At 39.6% G+C, this 25166-nt stretch overlaps 1 protein-coding gene across 1 annotated transcript in view; it reads left to right on the top strand.

Annotated features, from left to right (window-relative positions):
• LOC109932262 (multiple epidermal growth factor-like domains protein 9) overlaps window positions 1-18549 on the top strand; it is a 285543-nt gene extending 266994 nt beyond the window's left edge. The window contains exons 5-6 of the mRNA XM_048613789.1: window positions 9706-9969; window positions 13524-18549. Of these exons, the coding sequence (XP_048469746.1) occupies window positions 9706-9969; window positions 13524-13996 (737 nt within the window). The 3' untranslated portion in view covers window positions 13997-18549. The remainder of the gene's footprint in view (window positions 1-9705; window positions 9970-13523) is intronic.
• Window positions 18550-25166: the final 6617 nt, after the last annotated feature.

Raw genomic sequence — 25166 nt, 5'->3', positions numbered from 1 at the left:
CTGAAGAAGGGTCCAGACCCGAAACGTCAGCTTTCCTGCTCGTCTGATGCTGCTTGGCCCGCTGTGTTCATCCAGCTCTACACCTTGTTACCTCAGATTCTCCAGCATCGGCAGTTCCCACTATCTCTGAACCAATATAAACATATGGTTTTAGTTTCTGAACAGTAGACGTGACCAAAACTTTTTTTCTGTAACTGATGATATCACACAGATTTCCCCTCAGCTAAAGGATTCTGGTTGACATTAGTATGTTAATCAAATGCCAATGAGTCCCTTCATGAGTTAGTTTCAGAGCAGGAGCTCCTCTCAGCTTTAGGTTGAGAAAGATTGATCCCAAACATTCTTAAATGGCTTTGCCAGATTGAACTATCCATCTCCCAAGAAAAGGAGCTAGCCAAATTACTACTGTCCTCCAAATAGCCTTTATCATAAGTTAAAGCCAGTTTATAATTTCCCATCTACTTGGGTCCAGATTGTAACCATTCAGTAATATACATCCTCCCCACAGGTTCAGGTTCTTGAGTTAGCTATATAGAAGACTTTGTAAGACAATATCATATCAAAAATATATAAAAGATGATTAAGAACTAAACTTACAGTTCAAAGTCTAGTGGAAAAAGCTAATAACAGCATTAAATGGACTCTAGGAAAGAGAGAATAGAGTAGAAGTTCATTATAGTGCAGTTTGATATACCACAAATTCATTTATGGTGTGGGGTTTTCATGGCTTTGAAAAGAGATAAAAGAGATGTTGAGCTGAAACTTTACAAATTGTTTCTGACTTTATGAAAGGGAACTCTTAATTTTTTTCAGCTTTCACTTATACAGAAAACACCTTTTTCTTAAAATCCCTTTTATTATAATCATATTTATTTTTTGCAGATTCCCTTACAACAGTATCCCAATAACTATATTAATTAGGCCATTTGCTAAAATTGCATTCATCTTTAATACTGCTTATTCCAAAATATTGTACTGCCTCCAAATTTCGGATTTCTTTCAGACTGTGTAGTTTTGGAGTTGATTATCAGAATAATTGTACCCCATGGAATCAAACATTTTCTAGAAAGGGAATTACATTTAGCAAAACACTTGACTAAAACCAAAATGGAAAGGTTATATAACACAAGGGACAGTTGATATATTCCATTTTTTGAATGAGACATTAAATCGAGACCCCACTCAAGTGAATACAAATGTTTCCATGATGCCTTTTCGAACAGCATGAGGAGTCCTCCCTAGCCAATGTTTTCCCCTGAACGAACATCACAAGAAACAGGTTACCTGATCATTATCACGTTGATGCATTGTGGCCTTCCTGTGTCCAAATCATCATCTGTGTTTCCAGCAGGATGGCAATACGTACGTGTTAGAAAGTGAGTGCCAAAATGCTTTGGAAAATCTTGAGCTCACAGAAGACACTTTTTGCTTTCTTTCTTTCTGGAACACTAACATTTCAAAATGAGTAGCCTTCCTAATTACTTTAGCTGAGTCCTGCCCAATTTAACAGATACACAGCTCTGTCCTTGCCTCAATCCTGTAAATAATATCTCGGGAGATTCACTGAGGTCAAATATAATGAAAGTTGGGCTGCTTCCGCTTAATTAAACACCAAAGTCATGAAAGCAAGAGTCACCAGATACCTGTGATTAGCGGTTTCACTTACATCACCTTCACTTTGTATTTTGTGGCAGTGAATGAGTATTGAAGCTGGAAAACATCACCTCATCTCTTTCTGAATGTGCCATAAAAACAATAATTAATGGCTGCTCACCATGGAGTAAAGAGAAACAATGACAATGATAAACAAGGTCAAAGAAATGTGATAAGAACTGTCAATATGATGAATGCAGTCTAGTTCAGCTATTGACTACAAAGGTTTATAAGATACTATAATGTAGACAACATACAATGAGCGGAGTTATAATGGTTCGCATAAGAAGAGATTCTGACATTTTTTTTGTAATATGAGCCTTTATATCATACCAAAGCCTTCTTGCTTGCACAATTACCTTGTTTCTTAATTTGTGTAGAAAGCAGTAGTATATGCTTAACATTCTCCATTGTTTGCACCAACATGGAGTTACTTACGAAAAGCTGATGACTATAATGATATTTGACTTGCCATTACACCCCATTCAAGAATTTAAAACCTAGAAGAGGAGTAAAATATGTCTGATGCCATTTTTTTGATAAAATGATGCCGTGAAAACTATTATCCACTAAGTTAATGTTATTGACTCATTTAAAATAAATGGCATCTCCTCAGAATGATTGAATGGGCAGCTGTCTTTACATTTTGGACCATTACATTGCCATTAATCATTTGAATTTCTGTTTTTAAAATGCACCATTTAGATTTTTTTGGTTGAATATCCATTTTAAAAGTACCTTTAAAGTGACTTGACCCCTCGTTAATAGTTGATTGGCTCTTAGAGCTTTGAAATAGGTTATAATTATGCACATTTGGCTGTATCAGTTAGGGAGTGTTCAGAAATGGCTCGAGATACTGATGGCAGTGTGCAATTAGCTAGTCTTTATTGTCTAGTAGCAGCATTTATCTGACAGTCCTCAATGTTATTCTAGCAAAATCCATTCATGCCAAACTTCAGAATTAGTTAACAAAAGGATAACAACCTTCCGGGTTTGGTTTTTTTTTTGTTTAAAAAAATGGGGTTTGGAGGAGCAACATTTTTAAACAATTTTGATTGCCTCATAGTTAAAGGAATATGTGGAGATTTGCAGTATCTGTTAACATACTACAAATACGTGGAGCAAATAGGTGGTTACATAGAGGGGGCTTACAAACATACAAAACAAAACTGCTTCTCATGATAAGAAGCCGTTACTTTACTCCTTCAGTCTTTCACAAGCACTTGCAACCATATGAATTAAATCTGCTTCCGGAAGCTCATTTACTTTAATTTGTCATTTCCTACCAGCTAGCGTGTGATACTGTACAGTGAATGTAATTTTGATTGTGTCAGTTGCTTAAAGTTTTAATGGAGAGTAATAAATTCAGTTCTGCTGAAAATTGCCCTTGAGAAGGTGGGGGTGAGCTGTCTTCTTGAACTGCTGCATTCCACTTGCTGTGGGTTGACCCACAATGCCCTTAGGGAGAGAATTCCAGGATTTTGACCCAGTGTCAGTGTAGGAACAGTAATATATTTCCAAGTCAGGATGGTGAGTGGCTTGGAGGGGAACATGCAGGTGATGGTGTTCCCATATACCTGCTGCCCTTGTCCTTCTAGATGGAAGTGGTTATGGGTTTGGAAGGTGCTGTCTGAGGATCTTTGGAGAATTTCTGCAGTGGATCTTGTAGATAGTACACACTGCTGCTACTGAGGGTCGGTGGTGGAGGGAGTGGGTGCTTGTGGATATAGTGTCAATCTGTGGGCTGCTTTGTCCTGGATGATGTCAAGCTTCTTGAGTGTTGTTGGGGCTGCAGTTGGAGTATTCCATCACACGCCTGACTTGTGCCTTGTAGATGATTGACAGGCTTTGGGGAGTCAGGAGGTAAGTTACTTGCCGCAGCATTCCTAGCCTTTGACCTACTCTTGTAGCCATTGTGTTTATGTGGTGAGCCCAACTGAGTTTCTGGTCACTGGTAACCCCCATGTTGTTAATGGTGAGAGATTCAGTGATGGTAACTCCATTGAATGTCAAAGGGTGGTGGTTAGATTGTCTTTTAATGGCGATGGTCATAGCCTGACATTTGTGTGGCACGAATGTTACTTGCCACTTGTCATCCCAAGCCTGGATATTGTCTAGGTCTTGGTGCATTTAAACATGGACTGCTTCAGTATTTGAGGAGTTGCGAATGGTGCTGAACATTGTGCAATCATCAGCCAACATCCTGACTTTGGATCTTATGAATGAGGGAAGGTCATTGATGAAGATGGTTGGGCCTAGGACATGACCCTGAGGAACTCCTGCTGAGAAGTTCTGGAGCTGAGATGACTGACCTCCCACAACTACGACCATCTTCCTATGTGCCTGGTATGACTTTAACCAGTGCAGAGTTTGCCCCCGATACCCATTGATTCCAGTTTTGCTAGGGCTCCTTGATGCCACACTCAGTCAAATATAGCCTTGATGTCAAGGGCTGTGACTCTCACCTCACCTCTGGAATTTAGCTTTTTTGTCCATGTTTGAACCAAGGCCGTAATGACATCAGGAGCTGAGTGGCCCTGGTGGAACCCAAGCCGAGTGTATTGCTGAGCAGGCACTGCTGGATAGCACTGTTGATGCCACCTTCCATTGCTTCACTAATGATCGAGACTAGACTAATGGGGCGGTAATTGGCCGGGTTGGAGTTGTCGTACTTTTTATGTACAGGACATACCATTTCATTGTACATACATATACAAGATTATTGTTTTTCAGAGTCTCTCAGTTGCCAGAGTGAATTCTGAGTCCCAACTGCTTAGTTTTTGGCCTCTTCCCTCAGGAGTGGTGAAGCTTGTGTAGTTTTGATTTCTGAATTAGTGACAAAAGGGTTCCTCTAAGCTGCACTTGCTCAAAGGTCCAGCAAATGGCGATCGGAGTGCTGATGCCATCTGTAGCATTGATGACAGCACTCCTGGGCCTCTCAGATCTGCAAAGAAGGGAATAAAATAATCAGGAAGGCTCAACAATGTGCTTTTTCCAAGTTGCTTTTTTCACTAGCACTGGTGAACAGACCTGAGAGCGAGATAAGCTTTCCATATTCCTTGCTTAGTTCAGTCCATGTTATGTTCTCTCTGATTTTTATTGCAAAGCAAGCTACTGAGAGATGGTTCATTTGTATATGTTAAGTCTAGCTCTGTTGTCTTTTCCAGACTGAACATTCTTCAGATAACCTTTCATCTTAATATGTGAAGTTTTCATGCAAGTGTGAGTAAAACAAAAATGTGAATTCCTTGACACCCCATTGAGTTTCAGTACTTCTTGACAAAAACTCCCCCTCAGGAGACTGTCTGTGTGAAGTTTGGACATTCTCCCTGTGTCTGTGTGGGTTTCCTCTGGGTGTTCTGGTTTCCTCCCACAGCCCAGGGATATGCAGGCTACGTGGATTAGCCTTGGTAAATGTGGGGCTATGAGGATAGGTTGGGGGGGTGGTGGTGGTTGTTGCTGGATCTGGTGTCAGGAATGCTCTTTGGTAGGTCAGTGTTGACTTGATGGGCCAAATGGCCTCTTTCCGTACTGTAGGGATTCTATGAACTCTATGAAAAGAGTAACTACCTGACTGGAACACAAATGCAACTGTTTAATATTTTAAAATTAAAAACATAAGGGATAGAATTTTCTTGTCCCTTGACCAATGTGGGCTGAGATGGGAAACGTACAAGAACCTGGTGAGAATGGAAAAATCTGCTTCTCAGCATCGATAAAATTGACTGATTTTCCCTTTAAGGTTTTGAACGTAAGGTGAGAATCTCGCTAATAAGTAGTGAGCACTAAGTATTTGCATCTCTTATTTGCTAATCCCATCTCATTCATATGCAGTTTGTAATTCTCCCAGGCAGTGGTGAGAAAGTAGATTGCGCCAATTCCCAACTTGACTTCAGAGTGTTGCATGGCAGCTGCTGATCACGGCTTACTTCTCCGGTCCGCCATCTTAAGCTCCATTCATTAACGTTTTATTGCTTTCTGCATGGGTAAGAGTCACCTCCATCCTTCAGCCATGGATGTTGGTATCAGCAAAACTCCAGCCTCACCACCTCATCATGGACGATCTTGGACTAGTCAATATACACTTCAGGAATCCACCTCTGCAGTTTGATGCTCACTGATACCTTACATGGCAGTACTGCCACCGAGTTGCTCCATGTGTGGGGACACACAATTGTCTCATAGCTCTTAGCTCTATTTCTTGGTGGTCACTCACAATGGATAGTCGGTATCACTGCTTTGCTTTGCCGTCTAGCCCATTACCATGTTACAGGCTCGCAGCATCTCTGCCTTGACTTGCTTTTTAGCATAGACGTAAAGCCAGGCAGCTTATCATGGCTGCCAGCACTGAACAGTCAAGGGGGCAGACATTTTGCTTCATGGGACGTTGCACGTCACGGATACTCCCACAGTATATCCCAGCAGCTTACGTGGCAAACACACTGCACTTGCTCCAATTGAATAACCATGACTAAAAGTCTAAGAAAATAATCCTTTGTGGAGTGAAGGGGGACTATGGTCAATCGGGGATGCCACCACACTCAGGATAGGGACATCATCCAATCTCAGTCCAGGGATTTGGCCATGGTCAGCTGGTGTCATGAGGTGGCAGGGATCTGTGTCAATCAATCTGTGGACTGGGCCACTATCAGTCCTTAAGGTCAAACCCAACCCAGTCCGAGGATTATAGGTACTTTAGTCTGAGGCCTGTATAAATATTAATAGATGTTATGTGAAATTGTATTTACAGTGATGTATCACCTGTGCTGTCTACATGCCTCAGAGCATTTTTATTTTCTTGCCTTCCCACTGTTAGCCTCGACAATTTAGATGGACAACCCCAAGGATGTTTCTGGCCAGAAGTCCCAGACCTGCTTAGTGTGTCCTTCCTGGACGGAAACTCACTCTCCTTGGCTGTAATTTCTAAAGAATTGGGGGTTCAAAAGAATGGGAAGCACTTGGTGCTCCTGCTTTGTTCTGAGAGGAGACTTCTGGAGGAGGGCGGGGGGTTTCTGTGTATGGATTCCTCCTTTGTCTGGGTGTCTGGCTGTCCCCTTGATTGGAAAACCCATTTAGAGTGAGGTCAGTGCCCTTTGTCCCCTGTCACTGGGTTGCTGATGCTGATGTGAAGGAATGTAGGTCTGCCTGAACCTATGGCAGCCACCGAGCTCTCTGCTGGTCTTGGCTGTTCAAGGTGCCCACCCACCTGCCTGTGGAGACAGCTTGCCAGAATCAGCATGGTACGTTAATGTTGCTGGACTCCTCCCTTCTTTAATCTAGTGTACAAGTGTCTCTGAAAAACCTGCATGCTGTTCTGTAGACTGTGTTTGCGCATTTGCATGAAGTTATTAATAGCCAGCATCAGAGGGTCTCCTGCCTGGGTCTGAGCAGTCCTCTGAGTCCTCCGACCGAGGGCATTTCTCCTTCAGCCAGCATGGAGAGGTTCCAGTGATGAGCTCACTGCATTGTGATCCTGAGTCAAATGTAGATAAGTACTTAGCAAGGTGCAAACCTCTGAGTTGGTGGAAGGTGCAAGAGACAGTTTTGCCAGGGCATCCTATGAAGGATGTGTGACTTCTTCGTCAGGGGTGAAGGAGGAGCTGCTGGGTGTGGGGCTGGTCTCTTCAGAATGGAAGTTGTGTGGGTGCTGCTGATGATACAAGAGGAGACACCATGAGTTGTGCAGTTGGGGTAGAAGCTTGAGCACATTATGAGTACATTCGCATTGCTGGTAATGGGAGAGCAGCAAAGCACAGCACAATGAAGCTGACTGGGACTCCTCAACATACAGGTCTCAGTGTCCCCACAAGAGCAGCCACAGTCTTCTGTAACCATTCCAAGGATCTGCTCATAGGGATTGAGGACACAAACATCAGCCACTCCCTTCTTGGTCCTCTCTATGTGCTTCTGAAATGTTTTCATGTAGCAATGAGACAGAAAGAGGAATTGAGTGAGATGAAAGGTGGTGAGAAAGTAGGCAGTGCAGAGGACAGAATTGGTTAAGAGTTTAGGGGGTGTGGGTGGAGACGTAGTGGTTGAGGTAAGTGGGAGACATTGAGTGGAGATGCTGCATGCAATGGTGAGAGTTGTAGACCATTAGTTTGGTGGAAGGTGAGTTATGGTGAGTGTGAGGCAACAGAAAGAAAATGGTGACACTTAACTCTCACGGAGTATAAAAGGCCATTAATCTTGCAGCTCTAGCTGTGCATTCCTCTTGGTGTGTGAAAGGGCTATCTGGGTTCAGGCTGGCTGTGCCTGGCACAGTGGCTGTTCTTTTGTCAGTCAAACTGAGTGAAGGAGAGTTGGCCTCTCTACCACCCTGCCCACCAGCAGCTCAGGTCCCTTCCTCCCAAGCAGGATGCCAGTGCCCTTTCTGAGACATCTTGCAGAGAGCAGAGCATGGATACCAGTTCCTGGCTTGTAGTGTTTAAAGTGGTGTGAGGCTGTGGTTTATATGTGGCACCAGTTGTTTGAATAGCTCAAGGTCCGAGTAGCAGTGAGCATTTGCACCTCTACTGCAAGGTTGGATGAGAAGGCACCATGGAGTCTAAACATACAATGAATGAGGTGAGCAGCAGAAAGTTGTGTGAGAAAAGTCACCATGAACCAGGGTGGTTCCATGAAACTCCCTGAAAATAACCCAGCTAAATACATGGGAAAATCCAGCCCATATGTTTTGAAGTAATGGTCAGTCCTTGAACAGCGAATATTGAAGAAGAGCATAAATTGTGACAAAGATTTTGACCATTTGAACTGGGGAGAGTAGAGCATTGTTTTTAGCTGTCGCCATCACTGTATTAGTTCACCTAAATTCACAGAATGACAACCAATTTAATACTTATTCATGATACATCTTTTGAAGTTACTTATCTACAACAAAATGAATTTCCAGTTCTGAAGAATAGTCAGTGGACTGAAAACATTAACTCTGTATCTCTCCCCACAGATGCTGCCAGACCTGCTGAGTTTTTCCAGCAATTTCTGTTTTTGTTTCAGATCTCCAGCATCCGCAGTTCTTAGCTTATTTTCTTACTTTTCCAATTATGTGTTCGATCTATCCAATTATAGCAACATTTAGAATCCAACAATTTAGAAAAAGAATGACTAAATAGAAATGAAGTATCTGATAAACTAGCAGAATGAGTTGAACCATCGCATCACAAACTGTGAAAGATCCACTTTGCAGAGATTTGAGGGAAAAGTTGTAAATAATTACTAAACAACTGCACTTCAATGAAAGCTGCCCACAAAGATTTTGCAATCTCCATGGAGGTTTTGCCATTTCCAACATTAAACTTCATTCCATTATCAACCAGTGGGAGCTTGGACATCCAGCAGATAAGTGGAATCAGATTTTTACCAATCTGTTAACTTAAATGTTTGTATTAGAATGGTCACAGTATGGTTTGCTGTGGCTCAGTGAATGTGTCCATACAGCAGGTTAAGACATTGAATTAATCTGTTGAATTGATGTCAGTGAATTCTGACATTAAACAAACTTATAAATACACATGGAGGGTTCTTGTGACACAGAGGTTGTGTCACTACCTCTGGGCCCAGGAGGTCTAGGTTCACGTCCCATTTGCCATGGATGTCCGACATAGCGTGTTGCAACAGATTGATTAAAATAACTACACATCTTGAGCTACTTGGTGACCCAGTGTGTAGCAGCTTTATTTTTCTGGTACTGCAACTGTGTCAATTTGTGCTGAGTCAGAAGTTTATGGGTTTTACATTCCAGGACTCAAGCCTGGAAACTAGATGAACAGTTCAGCACAGTGAAGAGCTACATAGCCAGTGTTGCTGTTATTTTTTAATGAAATGTTACTCTTCAAAAAGTATCACAGGAGTCTGAGTCTAACTGATTGACAACAAGACAGGTATTTTCTATTTTGTGGAACTTGATTGTGCCAGTCAGTTATAAATACATGTTATATTACTTGAAAGTAAAATCTAAGAGATCTGTGGAGTCTGCAGCTACATTAAGTATGATATCAAGTGCTGTGCCTTGTTACTAAATCTTGTGTTTTTTTTGTGTGTTCCCCTACACAGTAACAGGTGAGGCAGTTTGTGACCAGTGCAAGCCTGGCTACTTTGGCTCCAGCTGTGAGGAGTGCGCTGACGGCTACTACAATTCAGACAGCATTTGTGTGAGGTGTGAATGCAACAACAACATAGAAATAAACAGCAGGCAACCAATCTGTGACTCGGAGTCCGGGCGGTGCCTGAGCTGCACATTAAACACAACAGGCTTTCACTGCGAGAAATGTGCCGAAGGATACACGGGAGATGCTGTGGCAGGGAGCTGCCAAATAGGTGAGCATCCAGTTTAATAACCATACAATAATTGGGGGTAAGAGGATATCATTAGATGCATGCTTAGAAGGTTCAGGTGCAGTCCAGATGAGTTCCTTGACCCCATTGTGTATCAATGCTGTGTGTATAACAAGAAAGCCAGGTAGACATTTGCTTGTTTTCGGTCCCCTTCAGGAGATGGGGATTAAGAGTTCCTACAATAGCACAGCTCCACTGATGCTTTAATGGTGGTGTTGCCATGTTAATCATGGTACCAGGCATTGGTTTTCCATTGTGCTGTGTCACCACAAGCCAATCACATGTTTAATAATTGTCTAAACTCACAATGAATCATGGCCATTTTTTCAGCGATTGCCTGTTTGACAGGACACATCCTACTTGCTGACACGCCAGTGTGATCCTTGGGTCTGTGTGGAAGCTTATTTTGTAAGGGTTTCTGTGCAACGATCCATAAATAAACCCTCCACAAGGAGCTAATGAGCACCACTTTAAATACATTCTCTGCCCTTCATACACAGACTCTGGGCTCAGACTGCTGTGTTACCCACTCAAGTGGTTTTGTATTGAAAATATTTGACACCAGCAAGCCATTCTATAAAAATATCTGAAAGACAATATTATTTTCATTGCCATTATGGCTGGACATTGATTCAGACCATATATTAAAAATGTAAAAATGTTTTAGGAATTGCATTTTCTTTGCATCATACTGTAGTTTTGATTAGACCAGCGGTACTAGAGAGAACAAGGAAACTGCTAAACAATACTCACAGCTCTGCTGTGTGGCTGCTACTAGACCAAGTCAGATTAAGGTCCCTTAATAATCAAATCTCACAATTTAGTTTAATAACCTCAACCTACTCAGGATGATCATCCAAACCATTCTTTCCCTCTCCCCATGCTAAAAAAACACGGAGATTTTATTGAAAAACTAACAAAAAGATGCAGCATAGAAAGTGGCCACTGGACCATCATGTCAGTGTGGGCCCTTTGGAAAAGCTATTCATTAGCTCTGCTCACATTCCTTTTCCCCGAAACCCTGAAAAATATCCCCTTCAAGTACTTATTCAATTTCCCTTTTGAATGTTATTATTAAATTGGCTACCACCATGCTTCAGATAGTCCATTCCAACAAAAACTCACTTTTGATAAAAAAAATCTTTTCCTTATGTTCCATCTGGGTCTTTTGCCATAAACCTCAGGATTAATGCACACTGTTCAGTGGATGAAAAAAAAAAGCGGCTGTTTTATTTATAATTACCAATGAAGCGCCTCCTGATCTATAGACTGATTGGATAGGTAGGTTACCTATTAATAGGACAGAGCAGGTCAAATAAATGCATTTGTTTGGTCATACTACAGTATGGTGGCTCATGTATTGAACTGGAAAAGTATTGTCATCTGGTTCAGTTTGATCAATACATACGGAAACTCTGGACAAGGAAAGGAATAATGCGTAAATAAAAACCGAAAGAACTGCAGATGTTCTGAGGAAGGGTCACTGGACCCGAAACGTTAACTCTGTTTTTTCCTTCACAAATGCTGCCAGACCTGCTGAGCTTTTCCAGCAACTTTGTTTTTGTTGTTGTTGTCGTTGAAAGGAATAATGCAGCTCACTTCATCAAACTTGATCATTTTCCGCCCACCGAAAATTCATCTCTGCATTCATTGCTGAATCAGGAGGACAACACAAGCAGGAAAGTCTGCAGATCAAAGATTATATTACTTCCTCCATTGTTATGTATCCAGCATCAGTTCACTTTTCAGTTTTCACAAGTATAGTTCAAATTTCTTTGATAATTTTCCAGCAAGGAGGCAGATAGCATACAGGCTGGATGGTAAGGATTATGAAGAGATAGTTGAAGTCTCATTGCTGTTTTGTACACAGAATAGAGCTAAAATTGACAAAAATGTGTGTAATCTATTTCAGTTTTAACATCCAATTATCTGTCTATAGCTGTTAGATTTGAGATTATGCGCAAGAATTGTTTCATACAGTTCCAAAAGATACCAGATGTTTCCTTGCAAGATATTGATTTCAGGGTCCCGTCATGATAAACTCTATAACTTAAACAAACAGGAATGAATTATATAGGTCATTACAGATCAAGTACAATCATCCCAAAATTCAATATCAGATCCATCATCCACTTGACAGAACAATTTATAAAAAATGGCAAGCTGAACCTAAGTTTCCTACTTTGTTAAATAAATATTTGGATTGGATTGGATAATAGAATTTTCATTAACTTAACTGATCATCACCTTTGAATCTATTTTAGATCATTGAACCTTTTGCAACGCTGTGTAACCTTTAAGAACAATGTCTGATTTTATTTTTGCTGAAAAGGTGCTGAAATGGCACCACCTGCTGGACATTCATCATTTCAATAAATAACAGTGAATGAAATAAGCTGCTGAACTGAGCTTACATGTATGGATATACCCAAGTAAGGACTCTTGTAGCACAGTGGTAGTGCCCCTACCTCAAGCCAGGATACCTGGAACCAAGGCTCCAGAGGTGTTTTTTAACATGTGTGAACAAGTTGATTAAAAAGTATCTATGTCCAAATATGCTAACTGTATTGGTTTTGTATTTTATGTGCACATAATCCAAGGTATACAACAGAGTGACAAGCATTTGACATTTTAAGAACAATGCAATCAATTCTTTATGAAGTGTTCTGCTTTGAAATGCACATTAATTATTCAAAATGAATAGCTAACTGACTCAGTTCATTATACAACCTGCCAAATGCACGATTTTATAAACACTATAGACGCAAACACTGGCAAGAAACCTGGATGCTTTTGTTACAATGGAATAATGTTCACAAGCAACTTGAGCCATTTTACTATTCACAGTTGCTAGTCAACTAATGAATGCTGTTGCTGTTTGTTGGTTTCTCGTAGCTTTAATGAGCATAACGACATATTCCCTTTTCTTTCTCTTAGAAAAAATTGGTTTCTGTTCAAGGCATTCAACTCCATTAGTTATATACATGTTAAAAATAAACAAGAGAGAATCCTTCAGCTCTCTGTATGAGCTTTGGTTCGGAGGGATGGGAGAGAGGGTTAATAATATGTAGTTATAGAATGAAATTCCATAATTAATTTTGATATGATACATTAGGCAGAGGTGGGGACAAGAAAAGGAGTTTATTTTCTCAGGCAATAAGTATTTCCTGTTATGAATGGTTTTGAGGCCTATTGCTGGCACTACCTTTCTTTGGGAATCCCTTTTGTAAATACAGAACCTAGTCATTTGGTGTGAAATAGGAGCTTTTACCTTCCCAATTGCCTTACAACATTTGAAGACAACAAAGTGGTTGCATGCCAGTCCTCAGAAACTAAACAGCAGCTGGCCGCTGAAGCACAGACTTTGAGTAGAAATAAGGCCACTTAGTGATTCAGAAAACCTTGCAAAGAAATGGGAGTTACATTTCTGTTTGGGATATATTCAGTCCTATAATGCAATAAATGTTTATAGCCTATGGTACATTGAAATGATACAGCTTTCTGCCTTGTATTAACCCTTTTCCTTCCTTTTCCAGAAATAACCACAGTACCGACAACAGCTTCCACACCAACAACCACTATTTCGAGTACCAGCACGACAATCTCCCCGTCAACTTCAGTCACAAACAGTACATTCAGTGCAAAGACTCAGACATTCCTGTCAACTTTATTGAGCACACCTCAGAGCACGGTGAGCACAACTGAACCATTGACACCTGAAATATCATGGACTCAGTTTAACATCGTGGTGCTGGTGGTTATTATTGCTGTGGTCGTCCTGCTCATGGGTTTTGTGGCTGGTGTCTATGTTTACCGGGAGTATCGAAACCGGAAGCTAAATGCTCCCTTCTGGACCATAGAGCTGAAGGAGGACAACATAAGCTTCAGCAGTTACCATGACAGCATCCCCAATGCTGATGTTTCGGGACTGCTTGAGGATGATGTGACTGAAGTGGTTCCGAATGGACAGCTGTCTCTTTCAATGCCAATGAACTCATACAAGATATAAAATCTAAAATAACTGGAAACATAGGATTGGAGAAAGGACAATTAAATGGGCTGAGCAGCCAAATTGCTCTGTAAAACAATCAAATTTACAAATGCAACATAGTTATGGTGTAAAGCTGTCTGCTTCCTTGAACTGAATTGGTACTTGAAACAAGAGCCTATGAATCAGATAGAAATTACATCCTGTTTACTCTATTCACCAGTGTAAAACACCCCAAAGAAGTTTCTATTTTTGTACAAATATAAGATGCAATGAAGTTTAGGATTAAGTTCTCTGTCAATATGGAGAAGGTGGATGATTATTTAACAGACTTGCCCTACGCAAAAGGAACATTGCAGTATTGTGCATCACAGTGCAACAGAAAGACCTGCTGCTGAGAGATTGGGGTATTAGTTTTATACAAGATGACTGAATTATTCATCAAGGACTAGATGAAAAACTCTTGGACTCTAGCTTGTAAGCTACAGACAGTTACAAATGGTTGCCAAGGGACAAAGGCAATAATCAAGTTAGGGCCAACATGTTTCCAACGGAGATTGCATTGGTACAGCTGTTAATGTCACATACTCTGGTCACTTATCACACAATGCAGCAGTCTGTCGGTGTCATATCCTTGTGACCATACGTGAGCTTGCTTCAAAAAGCAAATGACCAGTCACCTCTAACATCTGTTCACATCTGCCAGATGCAAGCTCATATCTAATGGTATCAAAATGGCTGCTTGTTGTAAATTCTTGTGGTACAGTCATGAACCAAGTGATAATAAACTACAGCCTTAATCGGCCCTCTACTTGAGAATTATAAGCACATGTAGGACCAGAGAATGGTTTAGTGCAATTGTAAATTTCATCAAAGTACATTAAGAACACAAGCATATCTCACTAATGATTTCTTTAATTTGACATATGAAGAGGACCATTAACAACCTGCAGCACTCTATCCAATTCCATATAACCAGATTTGTTAACAGTCTTAAGTCAAAAAGTAAATTCTTTTTTGGGGTGCAGAGAGAGTCATGACCCAGTGAATCTGGATCAGTCTGCCAGTCCAACATGAAAAGACACTGCAGAAAGAAGAAGTGATATACTCTCTTACCTGAAGTTATACTACTGGGAGTTTGTGGTTCTAGAAGGAGTGGTAAAAAGAAGTAATAAGCTGAGGGACTACTTTTTAAATTAGAGGCTTCCATTTCAAGGGCATTTGATTTTCTTCCTGCATAGGTCCAGTAGTATCCACTTTGTTATTACAGCAAACCCATGAAAATGCCTCAGTCAATGGAGCTTTCCCATTCCAATGGCATGCATTTTAATGGCATGTAGTTACTGCATCTCATTCATGGATTCTTTGGGAACGGGACGCCTGAAATTTGACAACACCAACTCTGACCTCGACTTAGGTGTCGTTATTAGTCAGAAGTTCAGTATCAATGAAGGATAAGAGGTTAAAATTGAAGTACTTATTGATCTTTTACTGTAATGTAGATATTTTAAACTAATATTTTCAGTGGTCTTCTTTGATATCAGTCAAGTCTTTCTTTCTTTAATTTTGAAAATGAATTCACCCCAACACAACAGTTTGTTTGGTACTTAAACCTCAGTATAATTCTTCAATTAAACACATTTACATATTTGATGGCTCCATCACTGAAGCTGTTTAGTTCTACCACACAGAAAACATCACCTGTCTTTGCCAGTATTATATCGTCAAAGCCCTCCCGTGCTTGTCACATCAAGGCAGAAGTTCTCCAGTGCTTGAAAACATCAGGACAAGAAATTCTAGAAAATCTGTTCAAACATCACCCCCTGCTCTCACTCGCTCTGACTACATTGACTCAAGCAACCTCGTCCATATCTCCAAATCCTGGCCTGGCCTTGCTCTATATTGTTTCAACTGTCATTTTCACTGCCAATGAATGATACAGCAAAATAGCTTAGCATTCAGCTCATTGTACTTGTGAAGAGAGCTATACCATTAGTGTCTCTTCCCTATCCTAGCCCAGCTAATGATTCCTTTTCAAGCATTTAGCCAGCTCCCCTTTCAAAATTATTACTGAATCTATGTCCATCACCTTCTTGGAAAGGATATTCCACTTCATAACGAGCTACACAAAAACCTTGTCTGGTGTGTTATTTTGTTAAATGCATAAAGTTTGGATCCTTTGCCTAATGACACTTCTGCCACTATTTCTTCTTATTCTATCCAAGCACTTTCAAATGCATATCAAATCTTCCCTTAAACTTCTTTGTTCTATGGAAAACAACCCATGTTCTGAGGAAGGGTCACCGGACCCGAAACGTTAACTCTGTTTTTTCCTTCACAGATGCTGCCAAACCTGCTGGGTTTTTCCAGCAACGTCTGTTTTTGTTCCTGATTGACAGCATCTGCAGTTCTTTCGGGTTTGTTTTTACCCATTTCTCTGGTTTCTCCAGGTAACTGAGGTGTTTCATCCTGATTCCATTGTATTAAATCCCCTTTAGATTATAACCCTTGACAGCTTTCCCAAAACATGCTGCCCTGTAATTGTTAGTTGTGAGTCAATGGTCTTAAGAATTTCATGAACAAATTTGTACAGATTTTTATCAGTGAGCTTACACCAGGTGCTGTTTTCACTGTGGCTCAAGTTGAATCCCACACCTTCCCTATAATCCATAGTTATGAATGGCAAGCTAAGCCATTACCAACTTGCAGTGATTTCCAGGCAATGGAAATGAAAAACAAAGATGCCTTTCAGATTTCTTGTAAATTCCTGTGTAGTTGCCTGACAAGTTTTCACATGCAGCATTTGTTAACTGATTAAGTTTGGTCACAAAACAAAAAAAAATCTGACTTTGGAACAGATACGTATATTGTAAAAGATATTCTAAAGTAACAGAGTATTGGACACATATTATCAGATCCCCAACGCACAGGAATCTGGGCAAAACATATTCTCTTCAGTGTTCAAAAATATAAAGCTGCATGTAACAATTACTCAAGGGTTAGGATATATTCAATACGCTGTAGTTTCAATATTTTGCAGACTGTTATATTTATAATTGCTCAGTCTTCAGCCCTGAAGGTGTACAGCTATGTGCGAAACAGGTTCACTATCCATTTGTGTTGAAACCATTTGATTGGTTTCTTTAAAATAAATCTTAAATGGTTCCAGACAGGGGGAAGTACAACCAATTACAGCAGATTAAGCACTTGCTTTCTATTGTACAGTAGATCATGCAAACTGATTGTTATAAGGCACGTTTATTAAAAAAAACAAAATATGTAAATACTTGTATTTAGAAAGAGTGCAGGTTTAAAGATGTTTATTGACTGAGGACATACTTCTTTCTTTGAGTGTTAAGTGTTTGTATTTAAATGGATAAAAAAATATAAAATCTTTAAAATGATGCTGGCTTTTCAACACTAATTTAACAAGTCGTTAAGTTTCACCAAAAGTTAACAGTAACATACCTTTCTGAAGGTTGATGCTGGAGGGGATACTGCCTCCAATTTTGCAAGAGCAATCAGTAAGAAGCATTGGGAATAATACAGCTACTTACTTGCAAACCAATTAATTCCAGATCCATTTCTACAATGTATCACTTCATGAATCAACTGATTTTTTTTTATCTGTGTATTAATTGCTGATTCTCATTTTGTTGTGTGGAATTGAAAGGATACACTGCCATCTGATCAATTGCTTTGGAAGAGTGTTAACACGTTGGTGTACAGAACAGTGCATAATAATGCAATATTTCATCAATATCTGTATTCATGACTGGCATGTAAATGAAAATTATAACACTCCAGACAGTTGTACTAAAATAAAAATGTTCCAGAGAAACCCAGCAGGTCTGGCAGCTTTAGTGGAGAGAGAAATTTTTCGAATCAATGACTCTTCTTAAGAACTGTTTCGCAGATGAGTCATGTTAAATCTGAAATGCCTATAACTATCTGGGTGTTAACGTTTTCACTTAGATTTGAATGGCTTGGCCTGTTTACTTAATGTCATTTTATGTTTTAGAAATTGATGTTAATCAATGAGAGCTTGAACAGAAAGGTTCCATAAAACCATTAGATTGGGAATAGCTGAGTGTCTCCAGAACTTTGTTTTTATTTCTGATTTTCTAAAGCCTGTGTTGACAGATGCAGAAACAATATTTCTAGACTCAGAACTATGAATGCATCCCCTGATCATGTTAGTCCAGCTGCTGATGCTGATTATAAAAATACTGAATTTATATTAAAAAATGTAGATGTGTGTTTGATATTGTCACAATTAAATTGGCTTGATTACTGCTTACATACCTGCAACAACTGTTCTTACAGTGCAACTGTGCAATATGATACATAGTCATAGCTGGAGGAAACACAAAACGAAGTGACAGTAATGGATACACAATGTGCCCCCACCCACCCCCTCCCCTCCCTCATGCCCACCACCTACCCCTGTAACTCAAATCACTTATAAAAAAACATGTCGTGGATGGACACACAATTACAGGAATTTAATTCCCAGTACTTGTATTGTTTCGTATTTCCTTAATCTTACTTGTGATCACCAACATAGTGAAAGATGACCAGCAAATAAAAAAGGTTTAACCAATGTTGCAGCTTTTCTGGTGTTTTTTTTTTTGTTCATCATTATCAGGCTCCTCTCAGGATGACAGATAATGGCACAGTGGAGAAGCAGTATCTTGATTTAAAACAAAAACTGAATGTTTGGAAGCTATGCCATATGAATCTCTTTCAGTCCAGATGGAAATTACTTATTTATAAATAATGTCTTATTTCTTTCTTTCAGTTACTATTGAATCACTTTCACTATAGAAGCTTAATAAAAGCATAGTATACATATGAGTCTGTAGAAAGGTATGGGGTGGAAACTAAAGCCATGAAGGCAAGGCTGGGGAGAGAAAGCATGGGCCCTGCTGCTTCATCTGTTTCTAACTTTCCCCACCAGCCCCTTATTCTCTGCCAATCCTCTCAAAGTGCCATAGAGATATACACCATGGAAACAGACCCTTTGGAAAAACTTGTCCATGCCAACCTGATATCCTGTATAAATCTAGTCCCATTTGCCAGCGTTTGGCCCGTATCCCTCTAAACCTTTCCTATTCACGTACCCATCCAGATGCCTTTTAAATATTGTTATTGTACCAGCCTCCGCCACTTCCTCTGGCAGCTCATTCCACACACACACCACTCTCTTCATGAAAAAGTTGGCCCTTACGTCTCTTTTAAATGTTTTCCCTCTTACCGTAAACCTATGCCCTCTAGTTTTAGACTCCCCCCACCCTGGGAAAAGACCTTGACTATTCATCTTATCCATACCCCTCATGATTTTATAAACTTCTGTGAGGACACCCCTCAGCCTCTGACACTCCAGGGGAAATAGCCCCATCCTATTGGTATCATCTAACTAACTTATTAACCATACTTATTAACCATTCCTCCTATATTCACATATAAATCACTTATATAAATGACAAAAAGCAGTGGACCTAGCACTGATCCTTGCGGCACACCACTGGTCATGGGTCTCTAGTCCAAAAAGCAGCCCTCCACCAACACCCTCTGTCTCCTATCTTCAAGCCAATTTTGTATCCAAATGGCTAGTTCTCCCTGATCTGTGTGATCTTGTTAACTAGTCTACCATGTGGAACCTTGTCGAATGTCTTACTGGAGTCCATATTGACAACATCCAGCATTCTGCCTTCATCAATCCTCTTCGTCACTTCTTCAAAAAACTCCATCAAGTTAGTGAGACACAATTTCCAACACACAAAACCATGCTCACTATTCCTAATCAGTCTTTGCCATTCCAAATACATGTAAATCCTGTCCCTCAGAACCCCTTCCAACTACTTACCCACCACTGATGTCAAGCTTACCAGGCTATACTTCCTTGGCTTTTCCTTGCCAACTTTCTTAAAACATGGCACCACATTAGCCAAGCTTCAGTCTTCCGGCACCTCCCCTGATGACGATACAAATATCTCAGCAAGGTACCCAGCAATCACTTCCCTAGTTTCCCACAAAGTTCTAGAGTAGACCTGATCCAGTCATGGAGATTTAACTACCTGCCCACAATCACACGTTATCACTTCCCACTTCAACATTCTCCAACCAAATTACAGAAAATTCCTAGCAAAATGATGAAGCCAGTTGTTGGCAAATATCATCTGAAAAATGTGCAGCATCACTGATCTTTAACAATGACCAAAGGTATAACGAAATGTTAGTTTGTGTGTGCCCAATAGGGAACCACCTTCAACCACATCCCACAATATTGTCAATTTGACTGACAATGTCCCATTCACGATTTACACTGCCCAGAGGATAACACTGTTTTCGGTTACTGCCTCATTAACATGTTCTGCACTTTGCATCCTAGGTATATGATGCCAATGAATCTCTATTTGAGGAAAGGTTCAAATATGCAACCCAGATTGCGAGGAAATCTTCCAGACTTTGTTCCACATGTTTCAACTACCTCTTCTGTACAGAGGAGAGACACATTATCCATGCTGCAGCTTGTGTTGTTTCATTGGTGTAGCAGGGAAAGTGGGAAGAGGAGGGATGATGGTCCACTCAATTGCTACTCCTCCCTGCTTCCTGACACAACATCAAATCACTTTTCTCAAGATAACACACTGTGACAAGTAAAAAGTTCCAGATGGCTGGGTGTGACTTGTAATGACACATCTCTGGTACAGGAGTAACTTGAACCTGAGCCTCCTGGTCATGAACACAACCACTGCAGAGCGAGAGCCCTCTATTACAGTTACAGACTGAATTTGAGAGAGGCAATCTCAAATTTACCAGTCCTAATGATTAATTGCAAGACCCAGTCCAGATACAAATATGTTTTCACATGTTTCATGTACAAAACAAATCTAAATAAAAACAGTGTTTTTCACTCATTCAACTTTCAGATATCAGCTCACTGACTGGGCACAGGGATTTTGTTCTGTCGAGTAAAGTCATTCATCTGTGGGGCAGATTTTACACTAAACTCTGATTTCTGCTTTATTATATAACTAAATCACTAATAAATTTGAAGCCTTCACAGAATTTATCCAGTCTTTTGTTGAGGTGGAGTTGGAGCCTGAAGCATCAGTAATCCTTCCAATACCCCCATTAACATTTCTGTGCTCTTTAGGCAAGAATAATGCAATCTCCTCCAACAAATCTCAAATCGAATGCTGGGCTAATTTGAAATATAACTTTCTTTTAAAATAGGAGCAATAAATTGTAGCAAATGCCCTTCAGTCTTTGCGTGCAGTGTCTTTACCATGAAGCTTCTGAATGTTTTAAAGAGGTTCTCATCCAATTTCATTCTCATTTTCAGATATACTCCAGCCATCCATAAACAGATTCTTGATTTTCCTCTCAGTATATGCTTTATTGCTTTTGACAATTTCTATCCCAAAATTTCTCCATTCAGAATTTTCAATATTGATTTGTGAAGAATCAGATTCATTCTTCTGCTATTTGTTATCACTAGTGCAATTTATATATTTTCTGGCAGCAAAATGACCTCATTGTCAAAAGGCTTTAACTGACATTGTGTTAAATTGAAGAAACTTTTGCACAACACAGAACATTAGAAAGTGACAACCTACTGCACATTCCATTTACTTCCTGACCTTGCTCAAGGATGGTATCTGACACCGCTCTTTGAAATTAATGATTTAGGTGGAGAAACAGCAGCATCATTAAAGTGCAGCAGCAAAGAAATCTCATTGCTCATTGGTATTCTAAATGATGGGAGCTCCTTCTAATTCAGAACAACACCCAATTTTGAAAAATTCCCACTAAGGAAGAGAATAAAAGGCAGAGCTCCACAAATGTTCAATAACCTTTTGTCATTCATGGAAATAAATGCTTTAGCCATTTCTGACAGGGCGCCTGTAATGTTAAACAATGATTGTATGATATGATTTGAACTTTTTTTATTCACACAAGCGATGTGGGTGTCACCTACTGGGCCAGCATTTATTGCCCATCTTGAGCTTGATGATATGATAATCAGGATATGCCACAATACGGTGGGTTGTTGAGTTTAATCAAAATTTAAGACAGAATACATTAAACAACAGTAATGCAGCAATATGTAACTTGCTACTTACTGTACATTCTGTGATCCCACTTCCCAAACTTTCTGGTCACGAGAGTCCTTCTCCTGGACTCTTGATGTGAATGAGTCCTTGGGAGAAGAGCAGTGAGTGAGGCAGGAGCACTTTTCAAAGTCATCTCAAAAGAAACCACAAAGATTATAAAATCCCCAGCACCTTTGAATTATTGTGACTCACACTTGCATGACATCAGAGATTCATCTTTGGATTGAATCTGGAACTTGAATGGAAACACAAGTCCAAGCTAGGGAAGTGACATGTGGATGAGTCAGGGAGTGTGGAACAGGCCACATCTGGGATGCTGGGAGTGTGGTTAGGCCACAATCAGGTTGCACATGATCCTTAAAATGAGTCTCACAAAATATTCAATGAGAGCATAGGCCCCATTAACTTATCAATTTTGCAGCAAAACAATGTTAAATGGAACAACTTACTTACTGTGTTGAAATGAAGTTGCGTAGAATAAGCTGAAAATTAATGTTTTAAAATCCTCTAAATTACCAAAGCAATCATTTTTGTTGAGGAAATCACACTCAGTTGCTGGTAAATAGTGGTTGTGTATTGCTGAGAGAAAGAACATGCTGTCAATGATTTTTGTCTTACACTCAACAGATCAGATGCAAGAATAACAAAATATCTAAAGGGAACAACAACTTACACAGTATGAGAACAAGGGTGCTGATTGGTTGAGACATTGCCTTGGAAATTTCTTTAGACTACCAACAAATTTATGATGATCAGTTAAACTCACATTTATGATAATTATATCATATATAGCTTTCAGTCTTCTACAAACAGAAAAAAAAGACATCAGGTCTGTTTTACTTAAACAAAATCTGGGGGAAATCACTCCCTGGTCATTCTGCATGGAATTTCTCAACCAACGCATAGCCTGAACAAATTGTTATTCTCTTTAAAATTTGGTAATCTTGCATCCGTCCTAATGAGGTCAAGATGAAAAGTTTTGACAATTCATGTTTTAAAAATATTGTGAATTGTGAACATTTCTATTGTCTGCTGACGTCACCGCATTTTCTGATTACTTTGCATTATTAAAGTTCTGATATAAAGTGCTGGAAGAGTTTGAAAAGATAGTTCAATAGCTAAATTAGATATAACCCACTGTGGAGCTGGAGGAACACAGCAGGCCAGGCAGCATCAGAGGAACAGGAAAGCTAACATTTCAGGTCTGGACCCTTCATCAGAAATAGCTAAACTGCTGTGTTTGAAGTATGTGGTAAACATTGCATTCATGATTTTTTTTTTCTGAGGCATCAATGTGTTTAGTTTCAGTAAGAGAAAGAAAATTGCAGCCCAGCTGAAGAGTCAGAGAAAATTCAATCCAATTATTCAGAAAATTTTGGCCTACATATAAAATCAAGAAATTGTAAAATAAAGAGAAAAAAACAGATCAGCAAAAGCTGACTGTATAAGTGCTGGGACTTTCCATTTTGAAGTCCCCTGCTACTGGAGTTTGGGCAAATCTGCTGAACAGCATAACCTAGTGGAGCCTTCCTCTTCATCATCTCACTGCAAAAGCATAATATCTTCTTGAGATCAAAGCAGTTCCTCTACTTCAAGGTCATGCATCTTAAAAGTGTTATCCTGCTTCCTTGATGTCTGGAACAATTACAGTGATAATGATCCCTTCCCGTGGAATACAAGCAGCAACAAGGTAAAACAGTGTTCATATAATGAAAAGTGACAAAGCAATATGGTACGCGTGGTTGTTGCTCTTTCCCCTCCTGCACTAGAATGTAGACAGCCAACCTATTAATGGTCAAACAGAAAGAAAAGGCAAGAAAATGAACCTCGTCTAATAAATTGTGCTTGTAAATCAGTCTAATTTGGAAGGAATGAATTGCTATGAATCAGTTAATTTATGCTGATCTTGTAAGTCTGCTGGAAGCCAGCCTTTCCGCTTCTATGTTAACAGATTATGAACCGTCTGTGCTCCTACCTTAAGGCACTGTGGCTGGAATTTTCCCTTCACTTATAACGCATGAAGGGAAATTCATCTGCCCCACATGTGTCTTCTACCAGAGATATGACTAACTGTTTGATGCTGTTTGTTCTATGTTGCTTTCAAAACATGGTCATAATGTACATTTACAGAAGAGATTTTCCATTGAATTCTTCATAATGTATCGGTGAAGTAAATTTGATGAATTATAGAAGTAGGTAATATGATATATAGAATAATCTTGACATAAATGACAAAGAATTGAAGAAACATCCACTTACTCTGGTAACATTCATGTAGAGGTTGTCACAGGTGAACTTCAGTTTTTTTTAAATGCTATGGGCTTTGGTGTAATGCATATCCAAACTTGTCTTAAGTGAGAATGACATGTCAATGAAGCATGATATTTTTGGCAGTATTTGTTGTTTAAGATGTTATTGCAAATGGCATCACTGGGGTTAAAGTTAAAACCAGGTCATAGGTTTCATGAATTCAAAAACATTATACCTCAGATTCTCTTTGTGTCCTACTTAGAGCTTATCATCATGGTTAGCAACTTAATGGGGTGCAATATTTTAATATATATCCATTTCTGGTTGTTTGCTATTATCTACAGTGATCATTCTAATTGTTTAATTTTAACAACAAAATATCTCAAAAAGAAATAATTACCATTTCCTTAGTATTGTTCTTACATTATCCTTCATATCCATATGATTCTTCAACTGCAATCCTGCAAAGCAAAAATTATTGCTAAAAGTGTCAATTGCACTGCTAATGTGGTATTTGATAAAACCCTTTCATGAATAGCATTCCTTGTTTTTTTTAATAAATGTGGTGACAATATTACAAAGCTGTTGAAATTAATGGAACCACACAGAGACAGAGGACAATTTTCAATAAAAATCACATCTCATCTCCGTCTCAGCAAGGGAAAATTGCCTTGATACACCTCATCCATAAAAAGGACAAATCCAGTCTGGTCAATTTTCAAACAATCACCAAAGTGAAAGGCTGGAAAGTGCCAATAACAGGACTGCCAAGCAGCACTGACCAACAGCCTGCTTATTAATCCTCACTCAATTCCAAA

Source organism: Rhincodon typus, chromosome 28 (assembly GCF_021869965.1).
Source record: "Rhincodon typus isolate 14 chromosome 28, sRhiTyp1.1, whole genome shotgun sequence".
In the NCBI taxonomy this organism is placed as follows: Eukaryota; Metazoa; Chordata; class Chondrichthyes; order Orectolobiformes; family Rhincodontidae; genus Rhincodon; species Rhincodon typus.
Note: the sequence above shows the minus strand (reverse complement) of the source record. Positions and strands in the feature narration are given on the sequence as shown.